At 42.0% G+C, this 15309-nt stretch overlaps 1 protein-coding gene across 1 annotated transcript in view; it reads left to right on the top strand.

The window, feature by feature from the left end:
• The first annotated feature begins 12093 nt into the window (after window positions 1–12093).
• The window catches only part of ORC5 (origin recognition complex subunit 5), a 69983-nt gene continuing 66767 nt past the window's right edge, over window positions 12094–15309 (top strand). The window contains exons 1-2 of the mRNA XM_032208305.1: window positions 12094–12314; window positions 14175–14357. Of these exons, the coding sequence (XP_032064196.1) occupies window positions 14247–14357 (111 nt within the window). The 5' untranslated portion in view covers window positions 12094–12314; window positions 14175–14246. The remainder of the gene's footprint in view (window positions 12315–14174; window positions 14358–15309) is intronic.

Raw genomic sequence — 15309 nt, 5'->3', positions numbered from 1 at the left:
TTTTTTTTTAATTCTTTTTTTTTTTTTTTTTTGGCACCGACTACCATGACCCTCAAAAGGAATAATTGCTGTGAGTGCTGGGCTCAATTTAAGGTACGGCTGTCAGCACAGGAGAAATGAATCTATATTCTCTGTTTCAATCCCTTCTCCCTAACAGTCTATTCCTTGTATCTTGTATGTAACCCTATATCTTTTGTCCTTTCTATTTTTAGTGCTGTGACATCCGTCTGGACAGCTATATAAACTGTATTTTCTAGACCATGTACATTAAGCATAACATATATTTCTGTAATAAAGCCCACCTGTTTATTTCAGGGGTGGGTTATGTTTTTCTTGATTGACACAAGGACCACAATGCCACCAATGCTGTTCAGCCCCAAGCAAATCCCAGTGCCAGAGGGTACGCACCCATACCTCTCCCAGCAGCTACTGCACGCTCTTATTCCTCATTTGATGCTTACACCTCCAGACTCTCCATCACAGCCCTGTTTTGCTGCCCTCTGCCCAGCATTCACACTCAGCGAGCTACCACTTTCTGCCTCAGAATATTTTTATCTGCTACTCCCCAGACTCCCTCGGGTCTCCTCTTTCATGGCCCATTGCTGTCATGCATGCAATTCCCCCCTGGGGTTGTGCTATTCCTAATTCAGCCAGTAACTTGCACATTAGAATATATGTAGCAGGCTCAGCAGAGCGTAGAGTGTCTGCCCCTGCTATACATCTTTTGCAGGCAGATGGGGAAGGGTAAAGCAGCAAGGATATCTCTAATTGCTAACTTCCACTGGAAGTAGTAAAACCATACCAAGCAAGTGTGTGAAATATATGAGGCTTCTGGAGTATTCTTGAACATAAGACACCATGAGGTCGGTTATATGACATACATGAGGTCTGCGTTTCTTTCATGTCTAGATCCATGAATCACTGATGTGGCTGGGTTTTATTTGCCATAGCAGCCTCAGTAACCATGAGAACCAAAAAATGAACAACTCTGACATATTGGTTTGTGAATTAAGTTGGGCTAGAGTAGAGGCCAGCATTTCCTTTGGAATTAAAGTAGTATTTTGATCAAGACACGTTCAGTATCGTGATTGGACTCATAAATAATTGATGAGGGTGTTACACCATTTTGACTTTGATCTTGCTAGAACGGAACAGAATTCAGAGCATGCAGTGTCTTGATACGTGTAAACAAGCACAACTGAGATATCAGCAGGTTACATATTGACACAAAGGCAGGCTTTGGCAGCTTCACTAATTTCATAGAGAAAACAATGACTGTACTCTTAACGTTCGAAATCACCACTTGAAATGCCTTCAAATGAAAACTGTTTTTACTCATAGTTGAGGAAATTCTTCTTGGTAAAGTATTGTAGTGGGTTTACGTGGCAAGGTTTTGGTAGCAGGGAGCCATAGGGGTGGTTTCTGTGAGAAAGATCTAGAAGCTGCCCCATGTTTGGGAAGGGCCCCATTGTTTTCCAGATCCGAGCCAATAAGCGATGTTGTTTTGCGCCTCTGTGAGAGCATATTTAAGACAGGGAAAAAAACGCTGCGCCACAGCAGCCGGGAGAGTCAAGGGAGTGGGAGAACAGCCTTGCACCAAGGTCAGTGTAGAAGGAGGGGGAGAGGTGCTCCAGGTGCCGGAGCAGAAGTCCCCTGCGGCCTGTGGTGAGGACCATGGTGAAGCAGGATGTCCCCCTGCAGCCCATGGAGTACCACGGTGGAGCAGGGTTCCACGCTGCAGCCCGTGGAGGAGACCACGGTGGAGCAGGTGGCCCTGCACCGACGGAGGCTGCCGCCTGTGGAAGACCCCTGCCGGAGCAGATTCCGGGCCGGACCTGTAGCCTGTGGAGAGGAGCCCACGCAGGAGCAGGTGATCTGGCAGGAGCTGCTGCCCGTAGGGGAGCCAGGTTGGAGCAGTTTTCTCCTGAGGGATGGACCCCGTGGTACGGACCCATATCTGGAGCAGTTCTGGAAGAGCTGCTGCCTGTGGGAAGCCCACGCCGGATCAGTTCATCAAGGACTGCATCCCGTGGGTGGGACCCCACAGCACAGGGGACGAGAGTGACCGAGAAGGAGCGGCAGAGAAGAAGTGCTGTAGACTGACCATAACCCCCATTCCCCGTTCCCCTGCGCCGCTCGGGGGAAGGAGGTGGAAAAGGGTGGATGGGGGGGGAAGGTGCTTTTGGTTTTTTTTTCCTTTGTTTTCTCACTTCTCTCGCTTGTTAGTTGTAGGCAATAAATCTTACTATCTCCTTATGCCGAGTCTGTTTTGCCCATTACAATAATTATTGCGTGATTTTCTCGTCCTTATCTCAATCCTTGAGCCCTTTTCACATATTTTCTCCCCATTCCTCTTTGAGGAGGGGGAGTGAGAGAGCGGCTGTGGTGGAGCTCGGCTGCCCACTCGAGCGGAACCACGACAAGTATCAACAGACATCTTTTCTTTTAAATCTTCTCATCTTCTCTAGTGAATACAAATACAGCTCCTATCTCTGTCCTAGCTCAGTAATAATAACCCTCGCTCTTCCAGTTAGGCTGTTTTGTATGAATTGAAATTCACAGGCTCTCTCTGAGATCAGTCCTCAGACACTAAATGTCACGTCGACCTAAAAGGGTCTAAACCAGAGTTCTTAACCTTCATGAACTCTCTCTCTTTCTTGACTTTCTGTGGGCAACATCTCCATCCTGCTGGTCACTTGTAACCCAAACACCATCTTGGATCCCTTTACTCTGAATTATGTCTATTTTCAGCAAATTATTATTTTATTTTATTTTATTTTTTTTTCACACACAGCCCATCACCACACACATCCACACATCTCCTCACTCTTTAATAGGAATTGTTGCTGCATCTTCTCTTCCAACCTAGATGTTTCTGTGATTCTGTGATCTTCTGATCAACTTGTGGTGTCACCCAACATTGCCCTTCCAGTCAACACCCTCCACCCTTCAACAGGGATTTATATTTGGGAACATATCTTCATAAATACTGGCAGAGATATCTCTTCCCAATCCCTCCTTAACACTGCCTTTTGCTATGCTATATATCAAAGAACAGGAAAAATGGCGATAATTAGGCTTCTGCTATGCTATGATTACAGCTTGTTCTAAAATGCAGTCAAATACTGCATGTGGTTTCAGAGCTGCTTTTGAAATACTCAGGATACCTGACTGTGGGAGCGTACTGGTGAGTAAAGAGAAGAAAAAACATTGCTAAGTGCAGAAATTCTCAAAGGCAGCACAGATTTTTCTTCAGATGGAGGAGGAGTATAGGTTGTGTAGGTTAAGTGCTAGAATGCTTTGCGAAAAACGACAATTGTTATAAATATTGACAAAGCAGCTGAAAGGCACGAACAAGAAAGAGGTCAATTCTAAATGGTCATTTACAGCTACCCAAAGGGTACTGCAAGGAAAAAAAAAATCCTCATCTACCAAGGTTTCTATGGCTTTTATCCCCATATCATGTATTATGTATTCTAGTCGAAAGAAACCACAACATAGTAGCGATAAATGCGATGAAAGGTCTACTACCTGAAACCATCTTGCATTCCTTTCTTTGATGTGCTACTTAACCAAACAGAGAGCTTTTTATTAATGTGGTAAATTAGAAATGAGAGATTATTACATTATTGCTGTTAGTCTTACCAGCTAATCACTTTCATTTTACAAGTAAATTATTTCAGCTCAGTACAAACACCAAATCAATTTTTTTTTTGCTTACTGTCATTAGCACTAATCAATAATTAACTAGGATTATTAAAAATTGTTATCGCAGACTTTTTCTCCTCCGTGTTTAGTTAAATACCAAATTTACTTTGCTAAGAGGCTGGCATAAGACTGAGATGGCTGTATGCCCATGGAAAACAAGCTGAAGAAAAAGTTCAAGCTGAGAAGTAGATAGGATTTTTTATTAGTCTCAGTAAGCAGTCTATCTGTCAGGGTAAAATTTAGCTGCTTTTTTTTACTTTTATAGATTAAAATGGTGATATTAAGGTTTAGTCCACAATGTGATGACTCAGTTGCTACTTCCTCCTGCAGTGTATATGCTTAGTTGATTTTCTATTTAAAGATTAAAATCATTTTCAGTTTTACATTGACAAAAATGTGTTGGGATCTGCCTCATAATTTACTTCAAACTAGCAAAAAAAAAAAACAGGAATGAAGTCGAGCATGATATAACAGTGACTATGAAACAGCAACTGATGCAACTGCTTTTTAAAGAAATACCAGGTCCAGGTGAAAGAACACGGGCTCGCAATGAATGGTTCAGCAGTTACATGACCTGTTTAAGGAACCAAAATCTCTCCCAACAGATTATGCTCCTTGGGAATGTTAAGCCTGTATCATAGACTATGTCACAGTAGAACAACACCAAAACCCAAAAATACACTTTACAATTTCTCGGGGCCTCACAAGTCTGCAGAAATGGCCTTTTGACATCGTGTCGTGGTGCAGAATGCTCCACGACTGCTGCCAGCCCCTGCTGTCACCCGTCCCTGCTCAAGGGTCCCTCAGGGAACGCAGAGATAAGCGCAGTGTGAGTATTTCTTGGTGATAGCTAGGGGAAGTTTACTATAAATGAAAACAAGTTCAAGTTTACTTTAATTTACACTGGGATTCATAAAGCTCCTGTGTAACCCTAAAGTTGAAGGAGTGTGTTTAAAGTGGGATCAATTATGGAATTAATCAAAGAATTAAGGGGTCTCTACCAAACCACCTGTGCAAGTTGCCCATGGTGGTACAAGGGTTAAACCCACGATTCAGTCCATGCAGCTGTGCAGCCCTTACCTAGCCCCAGCACAGCTAAAGGGGACTGCGGATTTGAGCACTAAGAACCTGATGCCAGAGTTTTGGTTCAGAAGACCCATGAGAAATCCGGATTATGGATTTTGCATATCAGAAAAGCATAGTGAGTGATACTAGCCATTAGCTACTCTCCCAGCCGGGATCTACATGTTTAGTTTTGGTTAATTTCTCGTTAATCCAGGTGCCTTACCCTGCTGTCAATGCATGTAATAGCCACATATTATTCCGTGTCATATCTCAGAAGTGAAAGAAGGGTAATTCCTTTTTGAAGTAAAACATTTTGAGCAAGCATGTTTTTTAGAAGTGTCAGTGCTGCATTTTAATACCCTGCACTGTCACAAGCAGTAGCTGGCAGAAATGTCCTTTCCTAACACACTCATAACACAGAGACACACACATATACATACACACACGTATGTGTATATTTATATGCTCATGGTATAGCTGTGAGCAACACCATAAATGCCTTTGTTTTACATATGAAACAGCGCTATGCTGGGTTGAACTGCAGGGAGAATCAAAACACTGGACTACAGATTAAAAATAGTTTTTCCCTGTAAAAGAGCACACTGTTTGGCTTTACACAGGGCCCCATCAAACAGTTTACAGCTCAGGTCTTAGTGTGTAGCTCAACACTGGGGTTTCTCCTGCTCCAGGACCCTCACAGACCAGGCACAAATCCGTCACCCTCAGCGCACAGCGACCGGCTGCTTCTCTCATGTAGAGACCAAGGGAAGGGAAGAAGCCAGGGTGCTGCTCTGACTCCACAAAGGTGCATTTTCCAGCAGCAGACTGATACCACAGACCCTCCAAAGTGGTGTGAGCTGGGCTGCAATGCATCACATTGGCTGGCTGCATCATCCTATAGACATGGATATATCAAAAATAACCTTACACAATACTCCGATTCCATCTCTGCCATGTGGTTTGGCTTTCACCCATCACATTTCTGGCGGCTCTAGACATTAAAACAGTGTGAGAAACCATCCTTATCAATTGTGAATGGATGATTTTCCTTTACTGTGATGTGGCACCTTGTTAATTTTTCCACTGCCAGATTAATAGGAAGAGAACATGCACTGAGCCATGTTCTGCACCATGGCAGGTTTGGGTGCCACAATATAAGAAAGACATAAAAATATCAGTGAGTGTCCAAAAGAGGGCAAAGGTTGTGGTCTCACCCAGCAGGCAGCTCAGCACCACAGCTATTTGCTCACTCTCCTCCAATGAGATGGGAAAAAGAATTGAAAAAAAAAAAAAAAAAAAAAAAAAAAAAAGGTAAAATTCATGGATTGAGATAAATACAGTTTAATAGGGAAAAAAAAAAAAAAAAAAAGGAAGGGGAAATAATAATAATGATAATAATAATAATAATTTCTAGAGAAACCTGGCAAGAACTGCTGCATGTGACAGCCTATCAGTGTGATACATAGACCAAGCAGGCCTGAAAACTCAGATTACTCACAGAAGTTGTCACAGAAGAAAAACTATTGCAGAATTGTGAGAGGGAAACTCTCTCCAAACATGGAAATCTGCTCAGGGACAGTTTTGCTTTGTGGCTTCTCTGGTGAATGAGGAGGTTCAAACTCAGTGGAGCATTTCCTTTACCTAGGGCATTCCTAAAATTTCCCTCCTGTGAGGACTCTCTCATTCCTAGTAGTAACGTCTTGCTGTGGGCTCAATAGTTAGTAGGAAGATTGCTTTCCTAAAGGCTGCTTATTTTCCATAATCTTCTACATAGCTAGTACCACTGTTACAGAAATTCTCCTACAGATAGATTTGAAATTGGGAAGCAGATACAAAAATGAAGTTGGCAGGAATGTCTGGACTGATGGAGACACTCATGCATGTATGCAACACAAAACAGGATTGTAAGCCTCGCTGCTTTAGAAAACTGTATTGCTTATTTGTGACACCAAACTGCTGAGTGATGTCTTCACCTCTCATTTCACTGATGGACTGATGGGCACATGGCTGAGTGCAGTAATACAGATTTTGAAGCACTGATTTTTCCCTGGGTAGTCGGATGTTCTGGTATTTGGGAATTAAAAAAAGAAAGAAAAAAAAAAAAGACATTACAAATGATGTCATGGAATGGAGTATCCTTTTAACACAATGGGAATAGGAAAGCAAGAAGATTCATTTCCAGCATCACAGGTTACATGAGACAAACACATTTCCATTTTTGAGTTACAGATACTATATGTAGGAAGCCAAATCACTGCTTAGTTATGGACTCAGAAGAACAAAGGTCCTTTCATCTAACGGTGACTAGATTTTTTTCAACGCTTTCCCTCTGAGTGTGTCACTATCCTGTGAAAAAAGCAAATAGCATTATTTGGAAATTCCACCCAGCTCTGGCCTTTTGCAGGCTTCTGTAGGGACAAGAAACAAAGTTACATAAGCAATTTCTTTTTCAGTTTGACTCCAGCATAAAATAATTTGATGTGTTGAAATGTGTAAATAAAAGGTTGGATCACCTAAGAATAAATATAAGATTTTTCTAGCACAACTTGAGAAATATTTAGAATACACAGAGAAATATCTAGGTGCTTTGATGATTTGCTGAAGTTTTGCATACCCTAAAACCTATGCTTTTCATTGAATTCTGAAAGAGGGTTGCTAAGTCACTGACATGTCTGGTATAGCACCACAAACAAAACTTCATTTTTCTGCAGTGCAAAGATAAAGGCCAGTTCTGGAAAGCCAGTAAGTTTAAACTCAGCTGCCCAATTCATTTAGCCTGTGTCCAGGCATCCAGCCAAGTAAAAGAAGAATTTCCAGGTAGAACTAAGTCCAGCTAGAAGTGGTATCACTTTGGTATAACTTTCAGAACCTGAGTATCTAATGATAAATAAAAGGTTTTGGATAAGTATGCATAAAGACACACATCTCTTTTGGTCCTCTTGCTTTATGAAGAGTAAACATACAAAAACACAGTAATTTCATAGCAAAAAAGGTATGTTCTTGGTAAAGTATTCTCTATGAGTATGTATGTTACTGCAAGCTGCTACATATATCCTTATAGAAATACACACATTAATTTATACACTAATTTATTTGGGAAGGTTGGTGCTAAGTCATCATTTTTCCAGAAAAAGAAATTGGAAAACAAACTGTTTTTGACAGTCTAGGCACTGTTTTTGAACAGTGCCTAGAATTAATGAAAGCATAATTAAAAATAAAACTAGTGAATTGACTTTGTTTATTGGCAGTTTGAAGAAAATATCCATTTTCTCTCATTCACCTTTAACAGACCATTTCCCTTGGGGCCTAAAGTCTAAGTAAATTGTTATGATACTGTGCAGCTGATTTCTGTCTCAGCAACCAGCTGAAATTTTAGCAGTATTTGGCTATGATGATGTATTTATCAAATCTCTTTTGGAGAACTGAAACTCTAGATGGTTCATCATATATTTCTGCCTGCAAAATACTTTCCCTTAGATACTGTGGGAGTATTTCATCCATAGAATTACTGTTTTTCATATTAATGAGTTATAAATGAGAGCTTAATTACTACTAATTGCTTGAAAATCCACTGTCGGTGATTATAATCACTAACGATTAGATTGTTAAACATTCATCTTTGTCTATCTTTAGCAAACTTAATGAGAAATTATGGATCAGATCCTCAGCTGCTAAGTACCAGTGCAAGAGAACCTCTGCTGGCTCTGAGCACTGCTGTGTCACCATTAGCATTCCCCCCGGCACAGCCACAGGGGCTAAGAGCAAGGCAGGAAAAGATGTGAAGGAGACATACTGCATTCTTCTAATCCACAGAACTGTCTCCAGGGACTACTTCTCCTGGTGTAACTCAAAGCCCTTTGCTCCAAATTTTCTATTTCAGACAGGCCGAGAAGCCTAATGATGCCTTACCTTCCTAGTTTTGGTATCAGCAGAATGAGGAGGTGAGCTGATACCTTGAAGGGACCTAATAGCTTCTTGCGGTTACAAGTGAGATGTGGGCTTGTGCACAGATTTCTAATTTCATTTGACAATAAATAGTAATTGTTTGGCTTCTGGTGGGCATTTAAAATGTACATGAGCACCTTTTGTACAGCTGGGGCATACAGCCCCACTTTCCCTAGAATGGCCTACAGCAGAGTGTGTGCTTTCAAAGTTGTCTGGTCTGACATACTTCTGCCCTTCATACATTCTTTAAAGATACATTTAGTAATGCATTTTTTTTTTTTAAAATAACATGTGTGTAAAAATATACTAAGTGGAACAGTAGGTTTCCATCCAGCTAAAAATTAGGGAGTTTGCTTTTACTACTGTATTTTACTGTGATCCTTCTTATTGCAGCACTGTACTTCCAAGATTGCTCTGATGTTGTTTAAAACAGTGAAGAGTATCAGTTTAGGGGCAGAATATTCTATATTTGGCAAAACTTCTACAAATTCTGATGGCAGCCACCCAACATCTCTCTCATTTTGTGGCAGCTTGTTCCTATGAATGAAGGAAATTTCAGTCACTGAACCCTTCTTTCTGCTCCGCATAACCTCTTTCTTATATAACTGACTGCAAGTCAGCATTAGTTTTATTGGTCCTGATATTGGGAAAGTTGTTTGAGAATTTCCTAGCTGTAATGGTTAGAAACTATCTGATAATTTCCATACAGACCCTTTAAATATATTTATTCTGTTACAACATTGTCCTATAACTGAAGCAGCTCTACTGTCCTCTTTGGTGTCTATTCTTCATCAAAGCTCAAATCCTATCCTTCTTTAGGATGTGTCAGACATCCTTTAGCAGATTAAGCTGAAATCATTTCAGAAGCTATTGAAGAGACCTTTTCTCTTTCATTATTTAAGGCTAGTTCCTCTACCACAGTGTGCACAATGAACCACCTGAGAACCCTTCATCACCGAATTTATATTTCAAATACCGTCTGTCTGGGAATTTAAGTCAAATGGATGACTTATGTAGAGGTGGTTGATGACACTGTCCTTTCCACTGGCTTGGCTGAGGGAGCTGTAACATCTAGCAAAGCAGGGAACGTGTGGTTGCAATAATTCCTTATACCACCTTAACTTCCAAGAGAACATCTTCCAGGGCAATAATTTCTTATCTCCCCACTCTTCATTGGAGACCCTTTTTGCACCTCTACCAGCTTGAATTGATTTTTCTGGATAGAAAGAGACTGCCAAGTAATAATCTAGATATAATGTCAATAGCATAAGGCTCAAAGGCATCTTTGGTCAAATATATCCTGGAAAGACTGCGAGAAATAAAGAATGAAATTCTACACATATTCTGTATGCATAATACTCTCTCTGTATTGTTCTACATAGATATTGAGCCTACATAAAATGTGTATGATTCTGTGTATATATAATTTAAAGAACCTAATTCTATAATACACTTAAGCACTTCAACTTTTTTTTTCCCCTGAACTAGATAGATAAAATAAAATAAAATAAAAACTACTACTACTTGTACTGTATATCAGTTTGACAGACAAAACAGAATGTAAAATATCTGACCATGAACACAGTGAGAAAAGATTCTCTTCTGCTGCAAACTGAAACCAAATTATTATGCAACACACAACCAGCTAGGTACTTAGACATGAATCCTATCTCTAGCAACAGCTGCTTATGAGTTTTGACCTTCTAGTTTTGACTATGTTATGAGTTCTTGACCTTTTTTATTATTTATTTATTTATTAATTTATTTAGTGAACTCTGCTTGCAAAGTGACATTGGAACTGACCTCAAAGCTCAGAATCACATAACAGTTTGGGTTGGAAGGGACCCTTAAAGATCATTTAATTCCAAACCCCTGCCATGCGCAGGGACACCTCCCACCACATCACCTTGCCCAAAGCCCCATCCAGCCTGGCCTTGGACACCTCCAGGGATGGGGCATCCACAGCTTCTCTGGGCAGCCTGTGCCAGAGCCTCACCACCGTCAGAGTAAAGAATTTCTTCCTAATATCTAATCCAAATGTATCCTCTTTTAGTTTTAAGCCCTTACTCACTCCTTGTCCTATCCCTAAACCCCCTGACAAGGAGTCCCTCTCCAGCTTTCCTGTAGGCCCCCTTTAGCCACTGGAAGGCCACTCTAAGGTCTCCCTGTGCCTTCTCTTCTCCAAGCTGAACAATCCCAACTCCGTCAGCCTGTCTTTGTAGGGGAGGTGCTCCAGCCCTCTGAGCATCCTCATGACCCTCATCTGGGCTCACTCTAATATGTCCACATCCTTCTTGTGCTGGGATCCCCAGAGCTGAACTCCAGCAGTACTGCAGGTGTGGCCTCACCAGAGCTGAGTACAGGGGGACGATCACCTCTCCACTCCTGCTACCCACACTATTCTTGATACAAGCCAGGATACCATTGCCCTTCTTGGCCACCTGAGCACACACTGCTGGCTCATATTCAGCCAAAAGTCCACCAACACCCCCAGTTCCCTTTTCAACTGGCAGCTTTCTAGCCAACCCCTCCTTTAAGCTGTGCTTAAACATTCATGAGTTACACTCAACCTCATGCTGGCTTTTAGGCTCTTTGTTGGCAACAGTTATTGCCCACCTGTGAGGGAAAGGCTGCCACAAAAAGCCCAGCTGTGACAGCCACAGTCCCATCACACAACAGAGCCCAAAGCTGGGAATGGGTTTGTTCAGCCTGGAGAAAAGAAGGCTCAGGGGCGACCTTATCCCTCTCTATAAATACCTTAAAGGAGGCTGTGGAGAGGCGGGGGTTGGTCTATTCTCCCATGTGCCTGGTGACAGGATGAGGGGGAATGGGCTTAAGTTGCGCCAGGGGAGTTTTAGGTTGGATATTAGGAAGAACTTCTTTACTGAGAGGGTTGTTAGGCATTGGAATGGGCTGCCCAGGGAAGTGGTGGAGTCACAATCCCTGGAGGTCTTCAAAAGATGTTTAGATGTAGAGCTTAGGGATATGGTTTAGTGGAGGGCTGTTAGTGTTAGGTCAGAGGTTGGACTCAATGATCTTGAGGTCTCTTCCAACCTAGACAATTCCGTGATTCTGTGCTTACAGCGATTTGTTTGTCAGAAAGAGGCGGATACAACTCAGGAAGCAGCCCCTCACACCCCACACAGACACAGCCCTGCCTTCCCTCACCCTTCATTCCCCAGCCCCATCCCTCCTCCTTCCCGCCCTTTCCCCATTCTGCCAGTCCCGCACTGAGGGCGGCCAGCCTCACTCCGCTACTGCGCATGCGCCGGCGGCGCGGCGCGCATGGGCGGCAGGTGACGGCGGGAGCTGGCGGGCGGCGGGGCGGGCTGAGGAGAGGGGGCTGCGGCCGGGCTGTGAGGAGGCGGCGTGAGGTGAGGGGCTCCTGAGCCCCCCTGAGCCCAGGCGGTGTCCCCTTAGGGGGAGCGCGGAGCCTGAGAGGAAGTCGGGCGCTGCGAGTCTCCTCACGGCTTTCTCCTTTGTTCCGCGATAAAGTGCCGGGAGCCGTGCTGGGTGTCGGTGGTCCAGCGGCGGGGAGCTGAGGGGCGTCCTCCTGAGGCGTCGGATCCAGCCGCGGCGCCTGGCTTGTGCCCGAGGTGCGCTGCCGGGGGAGTAAGTAGGGGCTGCTCCGAGTCTGGCCTCCACACAGCCCCGTAATTACCTCCTAACTGCCTCCCAGCCCTGCTCAGGAGCACCCTGATTCCACCCTGGGCTGCTGCTAGGCCGTTTATCCTTGTGCCAAGGTTGCTGCTTAATCAAAAGTAATTGTTTCTCGAAAATATCGCCCTAAGCACCCTTTTTCTAGGACGGTATCCTGCTGGAGAACAAGACACCCGCATGCAGTCAGTGGTGATCTAAGTTTGTCATTCAGCAGCTTAAATGTGTTTGGTGGAGGTTAGCCTGGCTGCAAAACATCTTCACGGGGCTGGCAGGTTAGCAGGAGATCCCTGCTCCTCTGGACTACAGTTATGCAGCAGGATAGAGGGGCTGAGACACCTAACGTGCATTTACATGTGCTCAGGGTGCTGTTTCAAGCCCTAGAGAGCGCAGCCAGGGGAGAAGAGAGCTGTCCTGAAATCCATGTGAGACTTTCAACAGTTTCTGAAACTTTCTGACTTTGCTTGTCCCCTGTTTCGGAGGCTGTCTGGATATTTTTCTTCCTTCCTTGATAATTATTTGTAGTTAATTTACAGAGAGAAACTGTAAGGTATCCAGTTTAAGAAAAAAATCATTATGTTTTTGAAGATACTTGAATAGGTACTGTTTCCCATAATATTTCTAATCTCCTTCTGCTAACCTAATGATTTCTTATGTGGCATTATATTTATGCCCAGCAAAGCATATTTGTAAATACTGTGGAGTGCTTTATTTACTGTCTTGATAACTTACAGATACACTTGTCTGCTGATGAGGTATCTATTGCACTACCAAAACTTCCAAATTTACTTTTTGGCTGTGTTAGGTTTGACAAGTCAGATTCCAGCTCTTGAGGTTATTTCAGTTCTCTCTCTAATAAATATGTACCATCTTTATCTCAATTTTAGAAAGTTGACGCAAAGTTTTATCTTTAACTGAGGTGTTTCTCTGTGTTTTGTAACTAAAATCCAGCCTTTCCAGTGAGTGGACAATCAAACCATGGTCAGGCCCTGGCACAGGCTGCCCAGAGAAGCTGTGGATGCCCCATCCCTGGAAGTGTTCAAGGCCAGGCTGGATGGGGCTTTGGGCAAGGTGGTGTGGTGGGAGGTGTCCCTGCCCATGGCAGGGGGGTGGAACTAGATGATCCTTAATGTCCTTTCCAACCCAAACCAGTCTATGATGAACCTTTAGTCTTTTGTGAATAGTCCTAGTCTAAAATTTTACTGTAATTTAATGTTGCAGCTTTACCTAACTGGTCTGGTAATTGGGCTCCTACTATTTTTTTTCAGCTGTATTTGTGGACTTCATTTTCTTTGTATGACTCTGGTGCTTCAAGCTTGTTTTTTTATGCCGTTGTATTAACATCCAAAGAACTATTATTTTGTCTTCCTCATCTTTCCTTATGCCCCACCTGTTTGCTGCTACGTGTAAATCCTAATTTATTGGTTGTCCAGGGAGGTGATGATCTGTGACTAATCTGCTTTCCCCATGTTATTCCCTTGCTACTTCTAAATGTATATGAAAGTAGACCAAAATACATGTTTCTCCAGTCGACTGAACTGTGACTATTCTTTGGCATATTCATTTGCAGATACACTATATACCTTTCTCTGTTTATTTTGGTTTTTGAATTCTGCCTGGTGTGAAAACATCTGTGTAATGCCTTATGTAGTAAAGGCCTATTTTGCTGTGGTTTTTAACTCTAGCTTAATTGTGCCATTATCCCAAGCTAGAAAGTCTCTTTAGATTTTACACCAATTCTTGCTGCCGCTTCTTTATGTATACGACAAGAGATGATAATTAAAATCTTTGTTTTCCAGATTGCTTGCTTCTGGTCTCCACACCTCGAGAGGGACGTGAATGTTTAGGTGGCTAACTGCAGGAACATCAAAATGCCTAATCTCGAACATTCGGCGTATCCAGCAGCTACACTGCTTCACTTGGAAAGTTTGGTGCCTTGTCGAGAATCCCAAGTGTCCATGTTGCTGTCCATATTTGGAGAGGTAGTGCTTTCTATACTGTATGTTTGAGTAGAACAAAGATGTTTTATTATCTCAGAGGGAGCAGTAGAAGTTGTGGAAGCTTTTGTGATGTCACTTATTTATTTATTTTTGTTACCCATCTTTAGCATCAGTGTTTGGAAGATAGATTCTAATAAGTTCTGGGTTCTTTTTTTTTTTTTTTTTTTTTTTTTCAGTGGCACTGTAGAAATTCCGTTTGTTTTTTACCTGTAAGTCTATTGTGTGTATGAGCTCTAGGTACCTGAAATTGATGTAGTTGGTAGTTCTGTTGCAGGCTGTAAGGTTTTGAAATCACTGGGTTGTTCACTGGTTCTGCTGCTGGTTGGCAAAGCTGTGGTAAGAAAGTAATGGAGGTTTTTATCTGCAAACTTAAAAGCAGTTGATTTAATTTACATTCCTTTAACAAAATGGAAATTAATATCTGCTTCTACCTTTAATTATAGATAATAAGTATGTAAAACTTAAATGCTGTATTTATTACAAATGTAGTTGCAACAAGCCTAAAAAAATTATTAAATTCTTCTTAAATATGCAGGTCAGGTTATCCTCATATCTTGCACAAGAATGCATTCATCTTGGGATAATTGATTATCATTGTTACTCATAAATAATGTTTGTCAAATTTATTTTTGTTTTCAGTTTTTAAGTTGGTGTACAAGATTCTTAAAAATGACAGCACAAGAATAAATGCTTGTTCGGAACGAAATAAAAAAATAATAGGTTAATGTCCTTGTATTGTAGAAAAAAAATATGGAATGCACTGCATCAGTATCATTAATTAAATAGTGATATTATATCAAATATTTCTTCACGACGGAAAAGCAAACTTCTTTACCATCTCCTCAGCCCATTTAATTCTTTTCTATGTAGTACTGATGAAAAGAAAAGCATCTTTGTAGCATTTGTAGAAGTTAGAACATTGAAAAATTTACCA

This window comes from Aythya fuligula, chromosome 1 (genome assembly GCF_009819795.1).
Source record: "Aythya fuligula isolate bAytFul2 chromosome 1, bAytFul2.pri, whole genome shotgun sequence".
Taxonomy (NCBI): Eukaryota; Metazoa; Chordata; class Aves; order Anseriformes; family Anatidae; genus Aythya; species Aythya fuligula.
Note: the sequence above shows the minus strand (reverse complement) of the source record. Positions and strands in the feature narration are given on the sequence as shown.